Source organism: Barbatula barbatula (genome assembly GCF_947034865.1).
Source record: "Barbatula barbatula genome assembly, chromosome: 21".
Classification (NCBI taxonomy): Eukaryota; Metazoa; Chordata; class Actinopteri; order Cypriniformes; family Nemacheilidae; genus Barbatula; species Barbatula barbatula.
Window position 1 is genome coordinate 7,431,021 of NC_136784.1, and position 26,945 is coordinate 7,457,965.

At 39.7% G+C, this 26,945-nt stretch overlaps 1 protein-coding gene across 1 annotated transcript in view; it reads left to right on the plus strand.

Annotated features, from left to right (window-relative positions):
• The window catches only part of trps1 (trichorhinophalangeal syndrome I), a 94,926-nt gene that overhangs the window by 56,388 nt on the left and 11,593 nt on the right, over positions 1-26,945 (plus strand). Inside the window, exon 6 of the mRNA XM_079485261.1 lies at positions 25,355-25,477. Coding sequence (XP_079341387.1) covers positions 25,355-25,477 — 123 coding nt within the window. The remainder of the gene's footprint in view (positions 1-25,354; positions 25,478-26,945) is intronic.

Consider the following 26,945-nt stretch of genomic DNA (forward strand, 5'->3'; position numbering starts at 1 on the left):
TCCTCCCTCAGTCCACACTCCCGTGACTGTTTTTACCCCTCCGATTTTAAAGAATGTAAAGATTTGTCCAGTCACGTGGTCGAGCGATAGCACCAGCCGTTGATGTGCTTCCTTCACGCCGTTGTTTTCTGTATGGCTGGCCAGGAATCATTATGGTGAGACACAGAGAAGTTTGTCTTTGTCTATGCGACGCGATAAATTTTGCATGAGGGAAATAAAGGCGGTCCTCAAGGCCAGCGCCATGGCAACGGGCGGATTATCAGGCCAGTGGTGTTGGGCACAACGTGGACACAAAGAGCATCGCCAAAACTCAGCCTGCTTTCATTACTCGCTCTCTTTCTCGCTCTCTCACTCTTGCTCTCTCTGTTATCTGTGTCCAATTAACTGGCAAACATCTTACTTTGCTTGTCTGTTCATTGCTTGCTTTCTTGCTCTCTTCTTTACCGTCTCTCCTTTCTTATCCATCTTTCCCCCCAGAATAGTCTGACCGCAACTGTCACACACAACATTAACTTACAGCCATATTTTATCAGTGCAGAAAAGCAGCCTTTAGTCATGAAGTCTGAACGTGATTGATACCAGACCGAGCAGGCTGTTGAAAACGCTGTTTACATTCCCCTCAGAAATCAGATGAGGTTGTTCTCTTTGCTCGCTCTGATCTGGAGGTGTTTAAATTCGCTCATAACATTGTCAAAATGAAAATGCCCACTGTAGTGCTGGAGTCATGCATTCAAATCGATGTATCGTTGTGTTTATTTTTTGTTCAACTCTATGCTTTTGTTAGGTGTGGGAAGATATGTAATGAAACCTCTTGACTGGTTGATTCCTTTTATTCGATACTTAATGAGTTCTCTTTCTCGTGAACCCAGCGGCATTATGGGTATTTGAGTGAAATGCCGCTTTTGTCGAGCCTCGTGAGCAGAATATATTACATTTTATTTTCCGATTTGAAAGGTTTCTGTCAGTCTCTTCGGAGGATGCATTTGACTTGTCATTTAAAGTGAAATGATTGGAATGGCCCGTTGAGTAGATTTTATTGCTTGATATGACTTACAACCTATGAATGATGTTCTGATACATAGAATCACGATTGACTATTAAGGCAATACACAACATCCGTGCTGGAAGAATTAGATATGAATGTACAGTGGATATGTAGTTTTGATGACTCATGACCAGAACAATGCAGCTGTATTAGATATGAGTCATTGTTCAGCGGAGGTGGTCTGAAAACTGAGCAAGATAACAATCATCTTCCTTTCTTTCTTTCTTGCACAATATTTTCACACGTTCAGAAGGGAAAATGAAGAAATTAATAATTGACGAAGAGAGCTGTAACTATTCTCCTTGCCTTGAGCTTGTTTCTTTCTTTTTCTTTCTCTTTCCTGGAGACTTCCAGGTTGCCTTAGTATATTGTAGATTCTTTACTGTAAGCCACAGGTATTGTCACCTATTCACCCAGTCTTTTTTATAATATATAATAATAACACAACAAAGCACACACACACACATGTACAATTAATGTATATAGTTTTTTTAATTCTTTTTGATGGATAAGAGGACTGATAGACTGACTCTGACAGACAGACAGACACATATTCTGTAACTTAGTATTCAATTAATACAGTTAATTTGCTGTAAATGTTTTGTTATTATGTGAATTTGGTGCAAAAGAATTTTGTAGGTTGAGTTAACTAGCTGGGTTTTTTAAGTTAAAACAACAAAAATGTTCACAGTCAAGATCCATGCATACATAGATACAGATAGGTAGATGGACAGATGGATGGATGGATAGAGAACATATATGCACACATAAATACATGAGCGCAAACGCTCACCCACACATTCACGCATGAATGTTAAACCTGGCCCAGCCACGCTCAGCATGAATCAGCCAGTGTCTGTAGATTGATGGAGAGATAAGGGAGGCTTTTTTAAGAGGGAAACCGGGAACATGTGTTTTAAATAAAAGCTTCAAGGCAAAGCCCTACAGCCAGTGTAGCATTACAAGAAGGAGAAGATTAAAACGCAGGGAAAAACATGCTTCAGCATTTTTATATCATCCCTTATCGGCTCTCCAGCTGGAAGTCTGTTACACTTAAACTCTTCAATGTGAAGCCATCCCTCTTCCCTAATCAGCACAGAAATGATACATGTGTGTACGAGGAAATTCGGAAGGCCTAAGCTGAATGGAAAGACTGTACGCTTGCACTCTGCCGTTCCGCCTGGCTCATTTTTTTCTCTATGAGCTCCCGTGTGTAGATGTGGTGCCTGCGGGGCAGATGAGGGTAATGTACAGCCCACAGTTGGGTGGAAGCTAATAGGCTTACATACTAGTTCTTTTCTTCCTCCTTTTCCTCTTCATTTTTCTCTTTTTGTCACATTTTCCTTTTCTTTTCAGTCTGTCGAAGTAAACGTTGGGAAGCATTATCCAATTTGAAATCTGACAGGGAAAAAGAACTCTTCTATTAAGAAACCAGGGGCCACAAAATGACTCACTCGCTCATTCGCTCGCTAGCTTGCACTCTCTCTATGTGTTTTTACTCGCCAATCAGAATTTGTTCTCGCACACCGATTCGTTTACGGGTCTTTCAATTTCACAATTTATTTACTAATACCCTCTTTTATTTCCTGAGGTTCTTGTTAAACAGATGTCGCTCATTCGTCACCAGATGTTGTAAGCAGTTCTCGCAGTACGTAGACTGATAAGTGCGCGAGGCGAACGCTTCCTTGGGTTTCCGAGAGGCTTTGTGCGCACACGAAACAGCTGCGCATTGTCACCTAGACACCCTTTCATGTTCCGTGTAGTTTACAGGGGTTCCACCAGGACGCAGTCACATCAAGATCCGTGTGAACTGACAGAACTCATGCTCGTGAGCGTCCCAATCTAACCTCTTTAATGTGCCGCACCGCAGAGATGGGTTGTGATCATGGCATGAATTGTTTCGGTTTGTTGGTTTATTTGTTTGCATGCACATTCTTAGGGTTTTGATATTTGCAAATCTAGATTTGATTAACGGCTAAAAAACAAACAAGACAAAGATTTGTTTGGGATTCATCATAGACTCCATGGTGGGATCTTTTGATTTGGTCAAGAAAATAATCACCCAGCAACTACATAGCAATTCACTAATGATCACTAAGAATACCTTAGCAACTGCATAGCAACACCTACAGTAAGCATCTTATTGATGGGCAAGTAACACTCACATTCAGAAGAAGTAAAAATAGTTAAAGTCTTAACTATTTTCTTTGTTGTATCTCTCCTCACTTCTCTTCCTATTTTCTCTTTGTTGCTTTCTTCTTTTTTTTGCAATGCAGAACTTAACCCCAATTCTTGATTTGGCTGCAGTTCCTTGCAGACTGAGGGGGGCTGCCTGCTTTTTGTTTTCTACTAATGAAACACTTGTTCTCAAATTGAGCTGTAAAACCTGTCGTCCGAGTAAAACTGTTGTGCTGTTAATGTGTGTAAGGCGGCGCGTGTGAAATCGGCTCATTTTTGTCCCCGCCCCTGTGGGAATTGTGGAAAAGTGGAGCTTTTTTAAGTCTTATTCCCAGTAGGGAAACGTTAACAAAAGCACAGTAGTTTCTGTACTTCAATATTCAGATACATTCAATTTCTTTGATTCACCAAATTTGTGTTGGGGCCGCATTAGTTTTTCAACAGCATTTTAGCTTTTGCGTATAATCTAATATAAATATAACGTAATATCAATTATATTTTATTAATAAAAAATTACTTATAAATAATAACAATAATAAAAGAAAACAATAGTTGATAGATAAATTAATATTATTACATTAACTGTTGCATTTTCTAACAGTTCTCTTTCTTCGGACATTGGTTTGGACCGAAGTTTACGGTCTGTGCCAAATATTTATTTTATATTTATTTTATAATAATATAAATTAAAAGCAATATTGTATTGTATATTAATTGTGTTAAATTAAATTGAAACTACTCAACAGTTATAGATTATTTGCAGTGAGGTCTACAGGAAGTTAGAGATTTGGCCAGATAATGTTTTTTACTATTGTTGTAATAGTAAATTGAAATTTTACTAATTTCATAATGTGTCGATATCCAAAATGCAGTGTGATATTAAAATGAGCAAAAAAAGATTGAAAGCAGGTGGGCATCAGCGCTAACACTGTTTTGTTGAGGTTTTGTAAATTAAGGTCAGATAGGTGAGTTGGGCTAAGCTTGACTAGCATCTTTCCCAGCATGCCCTGGGGCGTTTTGTAAATAAATGTTGTTTTTTGTATAAATGAATAAATTAGATCACTTTCCCCACGTTGGTCCATTGGAAGGTTCAGCCGAGATTGGAGCAAGGGCCAGCACTCAGAGAAGTAACTCCATTCCCCGGCAACTGTAAGCTCGATCTGTTTTTAATGATAAATAAAACACGAGGGGAAAGCGATAAGAATGAGCAGTGTCGGTCTGTTGTGATTAAATTGGAATTTGGAGCAAATCCACCATTGCGTGGGGAGTGAAAAAGTGCCATTCCAAAACAATCAACAGAAGATTCTTAAACGGGCCCGTGGTGTCGGTTGTGATTAGGCATGCTATGCTAATAAAAGCTCATTATCGCATAACTGCAACAGCCAGGCTGTTTTGCTTTTCTTTTGGGCAGACACGCACAACTATACCCCAGTCGAGGCAGACTTCCTTATTTTGCAGTCCAATTGTGAACAATTAACTTTGTTTCCAAAGAGCTGCAGAAAGTTGGAAGCCTGCGCTGTTCACATGGGACGTAAGCAAACCGGAGTTTACACCTGCGTTAGCCTGGAGGTCTGTTTTTTGATTTCCCTGTTGCATTGGGACTTTTGGCTCCGCTATTTCCTGATTACTTCAAATCTACATTGTGAAAATGAAAGCAATAGAATGTACATTTGGATGTGTTGTTATAACAAGTATTGACAGTCTAACAGAAGGTCTTGCCCTCGGTTAATAAAACTGTTCCTTAAGTTCACTTTGTGGTCAAAGACATCGAAAAACATTGATATCATAGCACACGTGTGGCTACCTGTGGGGCAACTAGTTTAATTTCACAGGCTATTGAGTAGCTCCCGAGCATGGAGACACGTCCATGTTCTCTACGTGCGCTTAGTATGTTGCGCTCCTCCGACAGCCCGTCTTCCTGTGAGGCCTCTCTGTAAGGCAACTCGACTCTCCTTTGGAGATCGCCGTGGATTCCTTCATGCTAAATCAATTACAGTAACTATTATTAATCTATCATGCTGTTTCTCTGTGCCGCCCTCCCTACCTTTCCTCCTAAACGCCAACAACTCCCATTTCCTCTTTTGAAAAATGGTCGTTTTGTGTCGTGTTTGTCTTCATTTCTGTGTTAAAGAAAAAAGACAACAAAACAAGGCTATTGGTAAAGTGATAACATCTGTTTGGAGGCGCTGTATGCCATGAGTAAAAATGGTTTCCTCTTGTCTGGGCCAGTGAGAGCCTGATGCTATGCAGATGTGCAGCTGGGCCCCAACTGTAAAAGTTATAAGCATTGTCATAACATTGTTCGACTTCTCCAGTATTTCCTGTCTTCTGCTTAGCACTTTATTACCAATCCTGGACCATGTCCAGCTCAGGAACGCTTCAGCAGAGTAAGAGATTTGTGAGAGAGAGAGATGTACAGGTAATAAAACGACGAGAAGCACACAGATTGACGGGTTATGGGGAAAACTTTACAGAAACATTTTACAATAACGTTGTATTTGTTAAAGTGGTCATGACTCAGGGAGTTTCTCAAGCTAATCTTGAGTCCTTAAAGAATAGTATCGCAGCCTTCAAATATACGTAGAGTCTTTAGTATGATCACATTTATAAAAGACAGATACAGCTGTACGATTTTCGGGGGGGGGATGGGCGTTACTAAAGTATGTGCCCACCCATTGGCAACAAAACACTGACTTATGACTCCGTTTCACTTACAGCGTGCGGTTCGTGTCAGGCAAATTTTTGAGCTGGGACCGCGCCATTGATCAGTTTCAAACGATGTCCAAATCCAGCCTTATATCCACCATTTCTATAACATCCATCACTGAAATGCCGTAAACAAACAAACACACACCTCTCACTATCGCAAGAGTAACGAGCAACAGCTGCAGGTTCACAGCGCAGCCAATCTTGACGCTGAGGAGCCAATCGTATTGGTCTTCTTTTGCTTTCGTTGTGTGGAAAAGAAGTAGTTTAATAAAACAATTCTTTTATTCTTTCTGTTTTTGTGCGATGTAGTTAATGCGTATTATAGCATCGTTGTTAATTGAACAATTTAGCCAGTGTGAACTTCAATTAAGATCAATGTGAATTACGCTTTTTGTCCACACATTTGTGCATAGTCCATGGCTTATGCAGAGCTCAAAACCGTTACATGTGGTTTTGTGATGGATAGTCTGGTGTCATAGAAGACAGTTGATTATGTAAGCAGCAGATAGTAAGACAGCTCACCGGATTTTGCACCGGAGTTCTTGTCTTCTTTAGTGGGAACAGAAGAGCGGAGAGTGGGCATGAGCACCAGCTGATTCACTCAGGGTTTGTGTTCATTTCCTGTCTAAGATGCCGTCTCCAGACAAGAAGAGAAAAGAGCCTGTTCGTAAACTCTCTCTTTCACACACTTACATAGACACATTTTTTTGGTTGCATAAATGGGCTCAAAACTCCACCTTTATCTTTTATTTTGCCATTTGGCTGGGAGCCACTGATAACAAAAACCATTCTTAACACACTTGTATTCCATCCACTGTTCAGCTCTCTACCCCCCTCTGACCATCGCCTGGAGGTCCGCAGAACTCGGCTCTCCGCTCTGGCATGGCATGTGCTTCAGCTTCTTTGAGTGATCAGCATGGTAATCTGCGATTTCCATGCAGATTCATGATCGTCCCAGACGATGCATTTTACTAGCGTGCCACTTGCGAGAGTATCTGTCTGGCTGTCAATCATCTTTCATGCGAGGAAGCTGCATTCGCAACTATTTCAAGCAAGGTGTGCCGCTGAAAGCAATCTCCATTGTGATATGCTTCACATCTCTTTAGTATTCTGTGTTAGAAAAGCTTCATGGAATTAGCAGGTATGAAGCTTCAGAAAACACACACCTGCTAATCCGTTAATGCTTCGTAGTCGACCAAACGCTGGACCCAGTCGTGGGGAAAGGGGCATGTGTTGTTTAACCACCCGGGGAGAGATGGTTTCACAGGTTTCATTGCACGTGTGTATGGGTGAATTGTTCCATGCACATGTGCAATGAATCATTGTAGTTTAGCAGTTTTACAGAATTGGAAAATGGAAATGAGAATAAACAGGTAATTGAAAGCTGTGTGTGGGATTCCCCCGCCTCAGAAACGCTGAGTCATTATGGAGGAGGTGATGTGTGCTGAGCCAGACATTTACAGACAGTTGGGTTTATTCAAAAGTCTTTGTTTTAACCAATGTACCAGTGCTTTATTATTCCGAAAGGCATAATTGCATAAATAAGCAAGATACAGCCACGGAAAAAATTAAGAGACCATTTAAAAATCATATTTTTATTTTTTATAGGTGTGTGTTAGGGTAAAATGATATTTATTATTTAATTCTGTGAAATATTACCAACATTCCTCCAAAATTTCAAATGAAAATATTGTTTATATTTGCATAAAATAAAAACTGGAGAAACAGAAAAGATACTGCAAAGAAAATATTCACTTTTAAACAATACAACGGTAACATTTGTATTTAGGAAAAGTTCAAACATAATTTCTTTGTGTTAACCTCGATTTTTAACACAGTTTTAATTTGTCTTGTCATGCTGTCAGTCTTTCACATTGCTGTTGGGTGGCTTTGTCATTCCTGAGGTTTGATTTTGTTAAAATACAGACACTGGACTGGAATGGACACAATACATCTAGAAATGCTGATTTGAAATGAAAATTTGGATTGGTCTCTCAATTATTTTCGCAGGCGTGTATGCTTTGAATGTAGAGTCTCAGTTTTGCGGGAAAAAAGCATTTTGTATTAAACTATGGCCTTCATTTAACTTTATTCGTTCAATTTGTTTTGCCTGGCTCACAGGAAATAAGAGGGGGAGTGAGAAGCAGGAAACTTGCGTCTCGTGGATGAAAGCATCTGCTACATGTCTGGAGCTCCCGACTGTGTGCCCACACACTGCTTCAACTATTTGTATTTTAAGTTAAATAAAAGCTTTCCTTTTACAAAAGCGCGTCACCTCCGATCCTATTGCGTCAGCACTCTCTCACCTCCACACTGAGTGCGTATGTGCCACTGCCCTTGTAGCTCACAGCTCGCACATCATTTGTCATCATTCCTGTGCATTTGTATGCTGTATGAGCGCTGTTCTTTTCCCAGGGTAGGGAGTGTAGGAATAGGACATTAATATTGGCTGGTTTTACCATGTCTGATACCGGTAAGCAGCCCCGGATTGGCTAATCGGGAGCACCGGGAGAATTCCCGGTGGGCCGGTCAGTTTTTTTGGCCGCGAGGGCCGGTATTGTCATGGCACGGTTGAAATGTGGCTTTCCCTAGGCTGCCTTCACTCACAGCAGCCCTAATCTTTTTATTTATTATTTTATCGCAGCCCCACTCTTTTTTATTTCATATTTTTTCGCAGCCCAACTCAGAGCGCAGCCTGCAGGTTAATGATGACGTGATTATCTTTTGACTCCCTGGCCCCGCCCCCGACAGCGCAACTGCAAGTTGGTCAAAATAAAAAAACGTCAGAAATAAAAATGGATGACAGAAAGCGCAAAGGCGGCGCTGAAAAGTCCAGAATAAAAAGCAAGAAAGCTCTGGAAACTGACGCGGCCAAATGTTCTAAGAAGACCACATTTTTTCTCAAAGCAAATGAAGACGACGAGACGGCCGGTAAGCTAACGTTAAGGTATTTAGGAATAGGAGCACTGCAAGAAACTAGTGGCCGTGCAAAAACTTTCTCAATAGGTGCAAGCTAGCTCATTGTTAGAGCGCCCGTCCCCCATTCGGACCGACGTCGGTTCGAAGCCCGCGTTATTTAATGTTTTAGGATTGTCCATGTTTCCTTCAAGCTACACTTATGCAGAGGAAAAAGAGATGAAACAATCATTAGAAATCATTGTGAAAGAAAAGTCAGATAACAGTCTAATAGTTTTATTATTTAACTAATGTAATGTAATTTTTTTTCCTTATTTCAATGTTTGGATATTTATGAACACTAATTCTTAAAGAAAATAGATTCTGATACTGCCCTGTTCTAATAAATCTTCACTGTGAAGCAAAACTTAGGCTACTGTATTTTCACTGAATGACAATGAATTCAAGGCTGTAGAGAACAGTGCGCTATTGCAGACTTAGGTTTTAATTATCATTATTTTAATATAGTCAGTCGTAAACTAAAGTGGGCCGGTCTAAGGCATGAAACTCCAGGGCTGAAAATTTGTCCCAATCCGGCCCTGCCGGTAAGCCCCCCTCGCAGTGATGCGATGCTTTTTAAATAGCACTGCTGCAGCGGCAACCCTCAGCTCTCATTTTTGAGAGGTTTCTCATCCTGTGCACAATCTTCATTCTCATGAAGAATATTGAATATATCCGAGGGGATAAAAAAAGTGGAATCGACTGTTGTTCTCTCCCAGACTGCCGCAGTCTTTTTTTTTGTTTGGTATTTTGCTATTAGTTTTTCATAATGTACTTTAGGGTGGTTATTAAGTAAAAGTTTTACTGTCTAATTAAAGGACCTGCGTAAATTGAGCAGCATCTGACGGTGAGGTTTTTTCAACCAATGGCTCACTCCACCTCTCCCCCTCCCTTACGAACCTCACGGTGGCTGACACTAAGATGTGTCACGTTTTCGCTTCTTTGCCGAAGCTGATCATATATTTACGAAACATATTCTGTAAACAGTTTGTCCGTTTAGGGCTACCGTAGAAACAACTTGACGAATTCCATGTAAGGGGACCCGCGGCGTATATAGATAGAAATATCTCATTCTAAGACAATAAAAACATAACGCTTCATTGCGTAAGGTCTTTGCGCACCTCTGGAGACAGTTATGTTTATTATATTGCATTTCTGTCAACTGATACTCCTAAAAGTTAAACATGTACTTTTAAAGGGATATTTGCCCAAAAATGTGTTCAGTTGTTCAAAACCTATATGATTTATATGACTATATGCACTTAAGGGAGAAATTTTGAGGTGGTCCATACACACGATAGTTCCAGTCTTTAGATGCCATATGTTAGCTTTAAGTGGGGAACAGACTAAAATTGAAGTTGTTCCTGTATATACCTATATACTCATAATCTTCCTCTCCAGTGAGCTGTTAAACTCTGTAACAGATCATTGAGTCAGTGAATTGAACCTGAGAAACGGATCGAATCATTCAGACTGGTTGTGTGAACTGAATCAACCAATTGATTGAAAAGATCTTGCAAAATTATCAGTTAATATTTAGTAAAAAAGGAGCTGTGTTTCTGTCTTTCATTAGAACTCACAGACGAAAACCAAACTTGTAAGAACATAAGGGTCAATCAGTGACGACATCATTTTCATTGACGCAGAAGTGTTTGTATTCCTGAGGCATTTTTAAGAGCACGTCTCTTTCACTCACAGTTTCGAAGTGCTGGCAAATGTTAGGTGGGCCACCTGTGAGAAAATCCATTTCTATTCCCTTCTCTTGCATGGTCAGTGGCCTCTTGAACTTTAAATTGACTTTTACGTTTTTTTGCTTGCGCTCATGCATCATAACCATGTTCTGGAGTGATCTGTTGTTGAATCTGGGGCGTGCCTTTTGTCTGATCCGACATCAGCACTGAAGGTTTCAGTTTTACCAATGTGCGGTTGTTTTCTCTCTATAAGAAATGTACGTTCTGAATGGCGAGGAGAAATCTATAAGATAGTCCGTGCTGAGCCAAGGGGCACTTTTCACTTCTCGATGTTGTAGGACAAGATTTTCCCCATGTACCTCTTACACATGCCAAGCGTCAACAAATTGCTCGAAAGTAATTACTTATGTTACCCAGTTTGGCAAATTGTCTGCTTGTAATTGCTCACAGTTGAATGTCCAGCACGGTCATTGAAAATGTACCAAAGTCACATTTACGCCAAGCTAAATAACAGGAATCAAACTAATAAACTCCCATAGTAGGAACAGTTACTTTATCTTTTTTTTTGTTCTGTTGACCACAAAAGAAGACATTTTGAAGAATGTAGGACGGCAAACAGTTCTGGTGCACTTTTGACTGCCATTGTATTACCACACTATGGTAGTCAATGGGGGGCAAAATCTGTCTGGTTATTTGCATTCTTCCAAATATCTTTCTCTGCGTTCATCAGAACAAATACATGTATACAGATTTGGAAAATGATGACCGAATTTCGTTTTTGGGTGAAGTATCCCTTTAAGCCAGCTCATTTTGCGGCATTCTTATTCATGTGTCAGACATTCCTTTAGCAAAGCTTTAAAAACCCATTCAAATTCGTCCAGCAGGTCAGCACTTGTAATTAAGTATTGAATACAGCTCAGAGGAGCCACGCTGACCTTTCACTCTCTTATCGATTGAGTTTGGCATTTTGACAGGCTCTCGTTACAAAGGTGAACCGGGTCCCGCGAGTACCGTGATGTCACGCAACGTCTAACCAGTGACAGCGGCCGCAATGACACCTGAAATGCACCTGAGACGTGTGTCCCGATTGGTCCGTTCCGTCTGTGATCGACACCTTTTGCGCGGTACGCATTCTAGCAACGTGTCAGCTAGGTTTATTATCTCTGAAATGGACCTTACGTCGTAAAGGGAATAAAGAGGTGTTAGGTTAAGAAAGCGTGTAAAGGAACAACACTTAGCAGTCGTATTGATCGGTGAGAGGAGAATCCAGTGATCTTCATATACGTAAGCCACTTAGGTTGATGGCTCTAACAAGAGATTGCTCAGTGGAACGTTTCCTAGGACATCTCGTTGGGCAAAGTACAAGTCTATTGTGTCACTTTTGCTTTTAGGATAGTTTGGTGGGTCTATTGAACACAGTGAAGAAATAATCCACTGAAGCTGTGTGACACATGATTTTAGAACGGGTTAGGGGGGTTCTAGAGGAAAGAGACAAAATCCAGTGTGTGGGTAAATAAAGGCCTATCCATTTGAAGTATTGGCGTAGAATGTGTGGTCACAGGTGTGTATTTACTGGCTATTAAAACTACAACGAAACACTTATTTATCATTAATAAAACAACGAAAACAACGGTTTTAATACTAATGTAATATAAAAAAATAAGTTTAATTATAGCATATTATTAGCTTTATTAAAAAAAATCTAGATTTCATTTGAGCTTTTTTATGTGCTTTTGTCATTTATTTAAGTTAAGTTTAATTTAAGTTTAGTTTTTCTTAATGTTTTATTGTTCATGTTTTAGCTTAGCTTTCATTTATCTTTAATTTTATTGCCTCCACCTTTTTAACTTTTTCAGTTTATTGCCAGGGGAAATATTAATATTGTTTTTACTCAAAAATATTTAAATAGATATTTGAATATTTATTTTTATTTCACATTAGTATTAAAATAGTTGTTAGCGATCATGACTTTTTATTTATATGAAAGCAGAGATATATAAAGTTATTTTGGTTTATCATAGTTTTATTAATTGTATTATTATTTTTATTATTATTATTAAAATGTTAATAGCTTCTCTTTTTCATGTTAATTTTAGTTTAATTTATTATTTTTTATGTGATTTTGTAATTTGTTGACTTAAGTTTATTTTATGAAAATTCTAATTTTTCTTATGTTTAATTATTTTTATTTTAGTTTTTATTTATTTTTATTTTTATTGCCTTTTTAATTTATTGCCAAGGGAAAATGTCATCATATTATTTTTGTATTATTTAATAAAAGGAATGTTTAATAGTTCTAGTTTTAGGAAACTATAGTACCCTTGTATGAAAGCACATTTTTCACTTAAAGATGGCAGCAAGTTTTAGATTCAGCTGTTTCATGGCCGAGTGGTCTAAAATGAGATTTCATATAGCGTGTAAGCGAATCAATCCAAATTAATTTACCTGCTTTATAAAGTAATACACATGTGTAACATATTTCTATTATAGCAGCAGATTCATCATATAAAATATATTCTTTTTTCCAGATAAACCATTCAGAGGAATCACACTACAGGTTTAGATGACATTTAGCGTTCCAGAGTCCCTGGGGGAGCTCACACCAGCACCTCACACACCCTAGAGAAATAGATCAGTAACCCAATAATTCTAGTCTCAAATCAAGAGTCACCCGATGCAATTCAATAATTTCAGCAGAAATACAGCCCTGTAATTCTTTTGATTCAGCACTTCAGTGAGAAGAATCGTCATCAGTTCACTACATGGCCATTTTCATCACTGCTCATGCTAGATTCGAACCATTCGGCTACTGGCATACGGCAGGTCACGATCAAGCCTGTGAACCCGCCATATATGCAATAAGCGCGCCCCCCCCCCCCCCCCCCATGAGGAGTCGGTTCAAGAGGGGAGAAAAAGATCGAAAATGTAATTTGTGTATTGATCATAGATGCTATGTCTCATCTCTGGGTTTTGGTCTGAGTGATACTTTGAGTACAGCCATCTCCTGTACTGCCCTTCAGCCTTAGATGGCTGCAATACTGAGTAAGTGCAGAAAAACAGAGTTTGGTCAGGATTCATCTCCTTTACAACAAAACAATGACTTTAAAATGTGATGTTGGGAAATATTCTTACTAATAATCATAATCTTGGTCTGTCTGCAAAGAAAGATATTTGGGAAAATGTTAGCAACTGTCATTTCTGGGACATCATTGACCACCACAGAAGAAACATTTTTAATAGGTGCCCCAGAACTTTTTGCTTTCCTAACCTCTACAAAATATCTCATTTTGTGTTCATCAGAACAAGTAAATGTATACGGATTTGGAACAACTGGGGTTATGACGGAATTCCATTTTTTTTAATACAATGACTGTTCCCCCAGCTCACATTAGACCGAGTGTTACTGTCATTAAGATGCACTTAATGATACACGCTGGCTTCCTCTGACTACAGAAGTCACATCTTATGAATCCGTTTCAGTGAGTGAGTGAATAAGTTACTCAGTATCACGCTACACTAGATTTTAACTATTTACACACCCGCTATTTGTTCACTCAGCCATATTGGAAGATCAAGATTTATCTAAGCTTTTTACCTTGGCAAAAGGTCAATATCTTGTTTATTCAGTGCCAGGTTTATGACACCAATTTTAAAAGGTAAAAACATAAAAAATATTTTGTGTAATAGATATTGGATTTCATTCACTGAATTCACGAGGGTCAGGACTCTCATCTATGGTAATACAGCCCGATCTCATACACATGGGCCTTTCTCGAATATATGTGCTTGACTTTCGACACTTCATTAAAATCGACCTGTCGCAAAACGCGTCCGTGCCCTTAGATGGGACTTACAGTAGCCGTGTTAATTAAATGTCCACAAACCAGCACATTTAAGCGGATGGAGGAGTAATTAACAATGGCCTAGCAGCAAAGGTCAAGAGGAAAGCGGTATAGGCACAGGGAAAAAACTGCTGAACATGTCGTTTCGTCGTTATGAGGGCCGGTTGCACCATACAAGAGAGGTTGGATGTTGGTGTCTTTTAGATACAGTATTAGACTTTGGAAAATTGGAAACAGGCTAGTCATTCAATTTGCCTGGGGGCAGATGGGGGCCCTGTACTTCAACACTTTTCCAGATGGAATCGGTAATGGACCTCAGCACTGCTTGCACCCATTAAAAAACACGGAGCTCTCTGGATCCTGAGGAACAGTCAGACGCATCAGTTTATGAGTTGAAACTATGTAGAAATCAGCGAGTTTCATCATGTCTGTAGGTTTAACCGGCGTGTTGTAGGGCATTGCATTGGTATTTCAGGTATGGGCAATGCAATGCAAATATCAACCTTAAAGAGATATAAAATTCTGCCATCATTTACTCACCCACATATCATTCAAACCTGTTTAACTTTCTTCTGCAGAACACAAAATTGGGTTACCCAACAGCGACAAAAAAAACACAACAAAAGTAATTACTAACATTCTTCAAATATTTTCTTTTGTGTTCTGCAAAAGAAAGCAATTCATACTGGTTTAAAATGACATGAGGGTGAGTAAATGATGACAGACTTTACATTTTTGAGTGAGCTATCCTGGTGTTCCACATACTGAGAGATCAGATGTCAATTTTTTGTGGTTTAGTTTAAATACTCCTGTGATGTCTTTCCATTGTCAGGAAATTGAACCGTCACATCCATAACGGTCGATATTTCTCATAAAAAGGACACCTGAAAATGACTCTTTTGATGTCTTTAAAGAGCCATTCATTTATTATTCTTTTTCCTGGTTTACACATTTTAGTTCACAGAAACCCTACAATGGACTTGTTTTGTCACATCCATAATACCTTTCTTTCTCCCTCCTTTAAAATTGTGCATAGATTGATTTTTTTCTGATGTCCGGTCTGTCATCAGGGGTTTAGTAAAATATAAACAACTGGTTCAATATTGGTTATAAATACATTCTCTAAGAATTTATATTTCATAACTTTTGAGAATGTATAACTTTGGAATTGCCCATATGTAGCTTGTGTGCTGTTTTTGGTCACCACTCAAACAAATAAATAAAATGAAATACCAGTGAAGCTCAATTTTAAAATGCATCCGTTTTAAAAGGCTTTTATGGAAGTAAAACAAACAGTATTACTTCTAAGGCCATTATTCAGTGCTTTACTCATCTGCCGCATTAATATAAAGACTTTGATGCCTTTTCGAACAAATATGAATGCAGTATGTGATAAATCAGCATTTCACATTTATTCTGTAAATTTGGTTGACAGCCTTAAAATCTTTTCCTGTTGGTAGTTATTTCCCGTTCAAAGACTGTAGATTGGATTCCAGTTATAGTTTAATTTTTAATTAAATATTGCTTTTCTGTAAAAGCATAATGGTTGAAAGGAAGATAAAATATATTTTTCACTGGAGACCCAGAATTGTGTCCTAAAATAGATACTTTTCCTTGCTGGCCTTTTAGGCTGACGCTGGTCTGAGTGGCCGGCCCGCTCTGATTAGCTCAGTGATGGGGAAGTAGTCCAGTGTTGAGACATGAGCAGATCTCATCAGACCATCAGGGTCGAGGTGAACATGGCTGTCAAAGAAAAACTGGACTTCTTGTTCGTTCTTTCATGTCTTATTAAGACTGTAGTCTAAAGTTGTTTTGTGTGTAATATGTGCGTTGTATTCATCTCATTGGATTAAGAATCTGATTACAGTGCTTATTTTCGTCGTGTCGGTTGAAACTGTCTTTGTGGGGGGTTTGACGTCCTTCTGTTTCTCCGTGCAATCAAACTCCCGAGAACATCCCTCTCCATCAGAGCTTTGTTATGACTGATTGGGTTCGTGTGCCCCAGTCGTTCCCTGCAGACTGATGGAGGTGTTGGCCCTCAATATGTCTTTTCCATATTCCTTTCGTTTAGCCCTAGATCTAATACAACAAAGAGCCATTCATTAGCGCGCAAACTCCCTGAAAATCCCAGCGATTATCCAAATTTAGCACAATGAAATTTGCTCAACTAGCTCAGAAGTCGTCCACTCCTTAGGAGCCAATTTGGAGAGCTCACATGTCCAGGGTTGCTAGGCAATTACAGCCCATGAATCTGCTCAGTCGGTACTTTGAAGCACGCTTTATGAAAGTACATTACACAGCCTCCATGTGCAGGCAACGGCGTGCCATCATTTCGTTTTTATCAAAAACGACCCCGAAATTAAAAATGCAAAGAGAACCGTACAGTATGTAGTCAATGACTATTGCTTGTTGTTTTAATTAAAAATTGACATTTTCATGTGTAAGTCTTTAACAAACAATTCCCATTTACAATCGCTGCTTTATTGTAGTGCCAGTCAGGAGCATTTTATTTGAGCCAAGTGTCAATGTTTAGTCTTTTGAGCTGATGGGCACTGGAAGCTCCATGGAGGCTTCATTAGTGTTAGTAGCTGGCTGATGGTCCCTTCCTGTGTACTCCGAGTGGGTGAATGATTTCTGGGCACATGATGGAGGATCTCTCTTGGCTTTTGAGCCCCATGGATTTTGTTGCGTTCCTACTAATTTTAGCTGTGTGGGATGTTGCCTTCCCACAGCGAATCATTTTTTCATATGTAACCCCATTCTCTTTGAGTTGGTCTTCTGTTTTTCTGTCACTCTGTGCATAGTAAAAAATATCTGCTGTTCAGTTGTTTACTTTGTAAGCAGTGTTACAGCGCAGTGTTAAGGTTTCTAAACTTCTCAGAGAGGATTTCGCTGATGCACCCCAAAATACTTCCTGTTAGATTTTAGAAGAAGTTCTTTTAATGTAAGTTTTCTTACATTTACATTAAGAATGTTTATCTGCACTGTTCATGTAGCCAATATAAAATTTTTATATATAACAATATAACAACTAAAACACAAACTAAAACACATTTTACTGCATATGTATTTCACTGTGTTTGTTCCACATTAATTCTCATGGTTGGAGGCAAAGTCATTAAGTGGCACAGATGGAGATATGGACAGATGGAGATGAAGATATTGACAGAGATCATTCAGAGAACTTTATTTATCAGGATCGCAAATGTGTTCATTATACTCTTATTTTTTAATCGTTCACATGTAATAAAATCTTATACATGCTCTGAACGTTTATTCAAATGTACATGTAGTCTTAAAAACTGAAACAGCGTTTCTCACGTTTTTGATATAGTCTATATGAGCATAAGTATATTTATCACTCCCACACAATAACTGCATTCGTTTATATTTTGTAAATAAGTTATTTACAATTGTAAACCGTGAAAGTGCAGATAGGCCTCATTCGATGTACCACCTTTTTGTTATGAAATTCACTATATACATTTTTGGGCCTCATCTTTAGAGTTTTGAAAGTCAGGTGAAGATAAGCAAGAGAGAATAAAAAGTGTTTCCAGGATTAAAAAGCGACTAGAGAAATGTGGTACCTTATTTAAAAGTCCTATTTTCTTTCATTTAACATGTTTCCTATTAAACGTTTTTGTATAACATAGGCTAGTCGAATCTATCAATAGACCATTCATATACAAAGCTGGGCTCATCTGGAGAACAGGCAAAAATTGCGTGTCAAATCTGATTACAATACTTTCCGTTCATCCAAAGAATCGTCTTCCATTAAGAGAAAACCAAATATTATTTTTCCAAAAATCGCTGTTATATTTATCTTAATGCCTGCCACCCATCTTGAATTTCTGATCTAGGTCCAGCGAACCGTCACGACCAGATCTGACTGTGTTTATCACGCAAAACGATGTCACCGCTTTATCTGATCCCACGCAGTGGCCGCCTACACCTAACGAAATCTCTCTGTGTTTCAGTTGCCAGGTTTTTCTCTAAGGTAAAGCGTATAAGTGTTATCCCTGGGAATCTGATATTTTCTGTGAGCACAGTAAATATTGGTTTTACATTTAAGGGGGAATTTATTCTGAAGCTCAGCGTCTGATAGTGAAATTGAAGGCTCTGCTTGTATTTTCAAGTGTTTTCTAAATTTCCTAATTGCCCGTAAATGGAAGGCAAAAAAGCGTCAGGTTTTGTTTATATGTGATTCGCTAGCTGTCAATGCTTCTGTGTGGGCACACGCGGTGTGGTTTACCTTTTCGTATTCAGCCGCGGTGATTCGCGACGTTTGCATTCTCCTAAGTTGTTGTTTATTGCGAAGCCACAGAAGTACAGCAGCCCACAGCTTACCTCAACAGGCTCCAGTGGAATTTACAACAGGAAACACTAGCTGAGTGGAAAAAAGACTGTCATTGTTAGTATATAGAGCGGTTTGCGTTCTGGGCCGGGTGATATGTAGTATACGTTGTCACTCTCCCACACTTAGATGTCTTTGTGCCGTAACCCGTGTTTCTCCTCCAGGGCAAGGTGAATGGAAGTTTTGGTGTCCTTTTTTCACATAATATTAAAGAACAAACTATTAAAGCAAAGTGTTCCAGAATTTGGCTTGTGGCGGTTTATATTTGATATAGTTTGAGGAAGTCTTTTCATCCTTAAATCAGATTGTTTGCCTCAAGCCTGAAGATCGAAGATATTTGGAAAGCCTTACAATTAAAATCTGATTGTGTAAGAATCAGCCTGTCACATTTTTATAACCCGCCATTTAACTTGTGGTATGTTTTTCAACTGGAGTTAATTGGCTTGTAACTTGTAACTGGTGGCAAAAAGTCTGGTGCTCATTAAAGCTTATGACCCAGTTTGACATGTACATGTTGTTTTTTTATAGTTTTTTTTTTAAACGGTCAGATTGGATTATTGAAGGGTCCAACTTTACATACACAGTAAAGGGACAGTTCACCCCCCCAAAAAATGTATCCTCCCTCATGTTGCTCTCATCTTTTGTGTTCCCTTCCTCTGTGAAACACAAAAGAAGATATTTTGAGAAATGTTTCAGTGGTTTTGATATATACAATGAAAGTCAAGGGGTGGTTCAGAGATGTTTGGTTACCACAACTCTTAATTATATCTTCTTTTGTGTTCTGGAGAAGAAATAAAGTTATACAGGTTTGGAATGACATGATAGAAATAATTAAACATTTTGGGTGAATTTATCAATTTTGTCGTCTCTGAATAGTCTGTTTTGTTGTTTTATTTGAATGCAGGAAACGTCTTTACCTAATCCCAGATCAGAAGGCACTGGTTGCCCTCACTCTGTTGTGTGACTGACAATAACCCCACTGGCCTCTGTGACACATGAGCAGGTGTGCCGGTGAAGTCATGCCTGAACTCTTAGCTCTCTTTCCTGCTCGTCATTGTCACTCACTCTTACTATTGTCTCGGGTCAGCCAGCCCCATGTTATGACATCCAGTACAAATCGACACAAACAGCATTGAAATGGACCTTACAGAGGTGACAGATGACACGTTTAGGGGCCGAAGTATCCTGACTTCCTCTCCTGTCACCGAGACAGGAACAGCTTCTAAGAAGAGGATACCGCTATCTGAGCAAGACCTAGATAAGGGGATACGGGTGTAGCGATGCTGTCAAAAGGCCTAATGGCTTTGTAGTGGTAAGGAGAGACTCAAGCATTGTTCGGTCCCTGGAATAGATTATTCTAGAATGCATAAAGCCTTCTTCTATTTGCAAAAAAAGCAGAGACTTTGTTTTTTTCTTCAGTACAATAGACTACTCTCACAACTACAACCGTAAGCCCTATGAGTGCAAATGGATATCATGGCTTCACACTTCCACACAGAGGCCTGCGTGCGTGTCTTTGTCTTTGATCATGTCTTCTGATTCGATCTGATTCAGAGAGAATGCCAAGAGCTCAGATAGTCTTGTGTAACAGCGGGATGTGCCGCAGCTCGACGCAGGGCAGGACAAAGAGAGGATGGGGATTTGGATGGAGATAACAGAAGGGCTCTCGTTGAATGGAGAATCTGGAGCCCTGCTCCTCTGAGGGTTCTGCTGAGAATTTGGGCCGAGGGAAGTTGTCAGCTAAGGCAGGTCGAAGCAGAAAGATGTTTGTTTCGGTTTCTTCGCCGTGCAGGTTCCAGATTGTTGAATATATGGTTGAAGGTTAGTTGTGTAATAGAGCACATGGGGGTTGTCTTTTATAATTTTCTGAATTGATCTTGACGATATTGTGTTACCCTATTGCATTACCATTAGATTTATTTTTAAGCAAACAATTGTCCTGTTTTTGTTTATAAGCAGTATTTTGACTTTTTTGACATCACACTTACACATATTTGGCCCTATTTTCACGATCTAGGTTCTAGGAGTAGGTTCTAGGAGTAATGAAGCTTTCAAGGGAAATATTAGACCTGATTTATGAAACTGAATTATGCAATTAGGACCGCAATTTAGCAAGAGACGCTGGATTTGCGTAAGCCTGGTATAACATCCACCTAAGATCGGACTTGATTGTTCGATATGTCCGCAATTGCATCCAGATGTATGCCTCCGGCATGGCGATGATACCGCCCGAGCCTTGAATTGTTGATGCAGGATTTGTGAAATTTAAATTGTCAGCAGGGGTTCACCTTATTTCCCCACAGCTGATTAAATAATTGTTTATTTAATGTAAGAGACCCTGTGGATTGCCTAAGTGAATTACATTTCATTTCGTGGCTTTGCGTCTAAATCGCCGCTTTAAACTAGGAATTCTTTCTCTTATTCCCATCCAGACGGTTTGCCAAACACCGTATTTATCCCTCTTTTTCACATCTATGATGAATGTCAGTCAGTCAAAGTTTTAATGTCTCTGCGTTTAGACACGTAATTTTGCTGTCCAACACACCAAAACAGGAACGTTCCAGACCTGCTCTACAAAATCTCCCAGTGCCGAAAGCAATTATTTTCACAGCATAAACAGACATGTTTTATAGACAGCACATTATTACATATTTATTGGCCAAAGTTGACGATAGGTGCGACTTTTAGGAGCAACTGTAGATTACAGGAATGGGTTTAAAGATTCATCATTTACTCACCCTTTTGTTATGTCAAACCTGAATGACTTTATTTCTTCCGCAGAACATAAATCAAGATATTTTGAAGAATGTTGTTAACAGCCCCATTGGTTACAATAGAAGAACGTTTTTCCAAATATCCCATTTTCGGTTCTGTAGAAGAAAGTCATACAGGGTCGAAATGACAAGGGGGTGAGTAAATGATGGCAGAATTTTCATTTTGAAGTGTGACTCTTGAACCCCACCTGTTTCACCTGGGATTAAAAGCTCTTAATGGAAAGCTTTATGGGATTGTGGGAACATGCTTGTTAAATAAATAGATGTAATTAGTTCCTGCCTCTAATTACTTCAGATTCCTCTCAGCAGGACCAGAAGTAGCCCGACTCCCCAGAGCGTGGCGCGGGGCATTCATAATCAATCACACGCAAACAGCATGCGCAGGATACACCGGCAAAACGCAGCAAGGTCATTCATCACGGCCCATAATGCAAACAAGCAAAACCATTTTGTTGTTTACTGCAAGTACCTAACTCACCTTGCTACCTGCGTGCATACCTGTGTCAAAGCCGCCTGGTTTCTGTATGGAGAAAAATTATCCCAAAAACTAAATTTTTCATCATGTGCTCGATGAAAGGTAGCCATCTTTTCTCCTATGATTATGATTAGTGGTGTTTTAAGCAATGATAGTGCCGTCACAGCGGTTTGTGTGATAATGCACAGCTCCTAGCAAAGGCCGTGACGGATGCCAGATAGCAACAGATACAGTGATAAACTGGAGCAGGCCAGGAAACAGACAGGACCCGGGCTCTCTGCGGCCCCTCCAGCTCACGGAAAAAAAAACAATGCATCACCTCACAGCACAGCCAGACGTGGCAGGCGAGAAAAATCGCCCCACACTTGGGGAAAACAAAGACAATCAAGGCTTTCTCTGGTTCTTTTCCCCTCCTTTTCCTTCGGCGAGCAGCTGCAGTGTATTTTCTTTTTCGTTTTTGCCCGTTTTACGAGATGTAATGAAGGGAGAAAGATATAAAAAAGCACAACGTGGCATGGCAAGGTACGCATAGGTTGTTTCAGATGGCAGAACAGCCCGGTTGATAATTGAAAAGGAAGTCTGGGATTGTGCACCGTTGAACACAGGAAGGCTATTTCTGTGCTTTCCTGTGTAATTGACATTTGAACTCGCTAGACCCATGACCCCACCCCCTTCCCAGACCTGACTTATTGCCACTCCCACCTCATACGTTCTCGCCCATCATGGCTTGCTTGCTTAGTTTTTCTTTCTGAAATTCTCTGTGGATTGTTTTGGAAGAGTCTTTCTGACCTGATGTCATTGTAAGCGATTGTTTTAATAAATGTGTCTAGGTTGTGCCTGACGTATTGTTATATTGACAGAGACCTGCTGAGTTGTAAATGCTTGTTGCTGATTTAATAGAATTATGGAATTATGCTCCCGCTGTGATGTAGTACACCAGAGAACACAAAAACTGGTGAGCCTCATAGGTTTTTATTTGTGAAATCACTAAATGACACTGAGCATTTGATCAGAATATTTTTTTATATTTATGACAAAAACGTGGTTGCCTAATGTGAGTAATATTCCACATATGTCCAAGTTCTGGGAAAAATGAAGACTTTAGAGAAAACATCTGATGTTAAAGTTTCCAGTGAGGGAACTCTGTTAGAAGACGTACAGCAGATGTTTTCTTTAGTAGGCGGGTTTTTGAATTGTTCGCATCACTTCTGCGGAGGTCAAACTATCATTCTTACAATCACATGTAAAACCATGTAATGTTGCAGTTAAACTGCAAAGTAGTTCCAAATTTTATTTGCACACCAAAGCAGATTTTTATTCACATTTGGAAGTCTGTAATTGCTTTCATACTAGATTTCCATGCTTTATTTCTTTTCTCTAGTACAAAATGTAAGATATTAACTGACTAACATTGATAAGTGCTTCTGGTGACAGTGGACACCGGATTCAAACTCCTTTACTTCTAGTTTTTGATTGATTTGGTTCCAAAGCCCACTTTTAGCCCACTGTATACAAAACCACATATATATTTTCAGGTTGGCTAAACATTTTGGGGGCCCAGCACAAATGAATGATGTGACCATGAAGACAAATTATCAGTTGTGTCCAAACTGTGTGTAGGTTCTGTGTCTGACGTGTTAACTCCCCGCATATGTTCTGAACTGGAGGGGCTGTGGACTTCGGGCCAGTCACGGTGAACACGTGTGAGTGATTTGGCTTCGAAGCCCAGAAGGCCGGCGAGAGAAAACCACATAGCTGATGATGGACACTCTGTTTGGCTTGTAACGCTAGAACGGGATAGGAAAGAATAAATCAATCAATCACGTCTGAACTGTCAGGACTAGCATGTGGTCCTCTAAAACCCCGTTGAGATCTGAAAATATATGCATTCTCGATTTAAAGTTTTAGGAAAGCGCAGACCCTGACGTAAATGAACCGTAATTCGATTTTGAGATAATCTTGCCTCAAGGTATTGTGGGATTGTAGTGTAGGATAGGTGATCGTTCAGAGAGATGAACTTACATTTTATTTGTACTGTAAGGACATGCACCACCCTCTCCTCACAGCAATGCTCCTCTGGCCTGAAATGCTGAGCACATCAGAACGATGCTCTCCGGCTACAAAGGACAGATGTCAGAGTGACTTTGCATTTGCCGATAGCTCACGGCTCCATCTCATTAAGTTATTGCCATCATTTTTAATCTTTATAACCGTGCGAGCTACCGGACCCCATTCTCTTTTCACATTCAATTTCCCCGTATCTATGAGTAATGGCCGATGTCGAATCGTAGAGTGAGCAGGCATCAACGAAGGTGAGATCATAATTAGTTTAGCTGATGCAGGGACCTCCCCTCCGATGGCGCATCTGGACGGAAAAATTACCCTATAGGAAGCTGGCTGCGGCCCAAAACTTTTTTACTGATACGTTGTGAAACACCCGATGAATCAAGTGCCCGATCCCCTGCCAAAAAAGAGGCCGAGCCAAAATTATGTCGGGGGAAAGCTTTCCATTCTAAATGTATTAGAGCACAATTAGGAGCATTGTACTTTTCTGGCAGGAGAAATGGGGACCCTACACAAGCCGTCTGAAGTTGGGATAAATGAATCGCATACGTTCTATAAGGCTAAATGAGTTTTACAGGGGCCGTAATCTAGATCGGTCCCAGTGTGCCCCGAGTGACTCTTGGGATACACTTGTAGTTCTGTCTGTCCCAGTGGATGATTCATGTAGCTATATCTCTCTTATTTTTCTTCGTAGTTCGGTTTATTTTCTCTCCTCTCACAGTAGAGAGCCATATTTCAAGCTACCAGATATTCTGAGATCCAGTCGTATATTTAAAGGTACTTGTCATTTGAAATGGGTTATGATGGCCGGGTAGTTGAATAATTCATCTGGATTATTTTCTTTACAGACAGACGTGTGATGATGTCGAATACATTCAACTGAAATTTTTTCATCATTGTTAATTTTTCAAAATGTACACTTAGAGCGATATTTCACAGGCAAAACGAATTCCCAGGAATTCTGACTGAATATGACCTTCTTCTTGAAGAAAAATGCAGTCGAAGTTATAAAACCACGTATCATTTTACTTCCAAGCGGTAGAATGTAGAAGTGCATCCATTGGTCAAAGAACTGCTCGACAAGGCTCCGTGAAAATTTTGTTTCTTGCCTGAAATATCCCTTTTAACACATTCAAGTCTTCTATAATTATCCACGGAAATATGATAGAAGGAAACGTTTACCTTCAAACTTCATGCGGAGCATGAATCCCCATTTTTATTTTTTGTACTAACTTTGGCTTCCTTTCTCTGTTTTTTATGATTTCAGAGACGACGGGGTTCGGGGGTCTTCTGCGCCAACTGTCTGACCACCAAGACCTCACTGTGGCGGAAGAATGCCAACGGCGGCTACGTGTGCAACGCGTGTGGCCTGTATCAGAAGCTGCACTCGGTAAGGAGGGAGCTATGAAAATAACATTGCGAGAGACGGCGTGTACGCCTCGCCAGCCCACCCAGGAATTGCAGAATCTGAGAGTTGAAATGAATGTAGAGGTGACAGTGCAGCAGCTCCGCTTTGACCACTTCATTTCCGTGCTGTCAGGCGAGGATGCTAGAGGTTCCCCTGGGAAGAGCCCTTTTGGCCTTCCTCAGCCCTGCAGCCAGCTAATGGCCCTATGGAAGTCATTTTGCACCAGCTGGGCGCCCCACTTCCCACAGTCCTCACAAACACCTGACCTTAAAACCTGAGGCGCGCACAATGGCCACAGGCAAACCTTAAAGGGATAGTTCACAAAAAAAACCCTCATCATTTATTCACCCTTATGTCATTCAGAACCTTTATATGACGCTTGATTCTCTAAAAAACACAAAAGAAGATATTTTAAGAAATGTCTCGAAGGTTTTGTGTCCATACAATGATAGTCAATAGGGGGCCAATGTTGTTTGGTAATCAACATTATTCAAAATATGAAAGAAAGAAAGCCACAGGTGTTTAGGGACCAGTAAATGATTCAATACTTTTAAATTTTGGGTGAACTATCCATTTAAGCCCAAAACAAAAAAAAATTATATTAATAATTTACTCACCTTAGTGTCACCATGTATGTAGTTTTTTTTTCTAAATTTGTAGTTCACTGAAAAAAAATACCCTTCACATTTGAAACGATACGAGGGTGAGAAAATAGTGATCCTACTTTTACACAGCTTTTCTAGTTATTCAACAGTTTGACACAATTATAAAGATATATAAAATCGAATGTTAGCACTGGATCAAATTTATAAACGCAGGGATCAGTGCCTATTTAAATAATGTTAGTCTGTTGGGAGAACTCGTGTACTTCAAGAAAAGGAGCTACGCAGAAATATAAATCGTTCCTGGCCCTAATTTGATTTGCTTTATAGCTTCACAGTTCTTAGCTCTCCCAATTTAATTTCATTCCTTCTCCGCCCATCTGTAGCTAAACCTCGTGACCTTGAACGTGTTCCACTATTTCTTCTGAAACGATGTCTGGATAAACATGGCGGGTAAACAGATTCAACAACGTGAGGAATTATGCCCCAGTCACAAGATGAGCATTGTGTGAGCCCGCAGTCTCTTATTGGACTTTAAGGAATAGTTTACTCACCCTCATGTTTTTCTTTTCCAAACAATGAATGTGAATGGTAACTAGGTGCTGTCAAGTTTTTTAAAAGGCAAAAAGAAATATAGCTGCAAGCAGCAATTATCGGGTTTCGAGAAGTTTAGGTAAGTAAACGTCGACCAGTCTCAGGGAGGGCAAACTAACATGTCCACAATCGACAATACAACCCCACACCCAGAAAAATGAGTCAAAGGGTCAGCATTGGCTCATACAGACCCAGGCATGCTCACACACATGCACATATAGGACATAGATTACATTTTCTCATATCAAGTCATT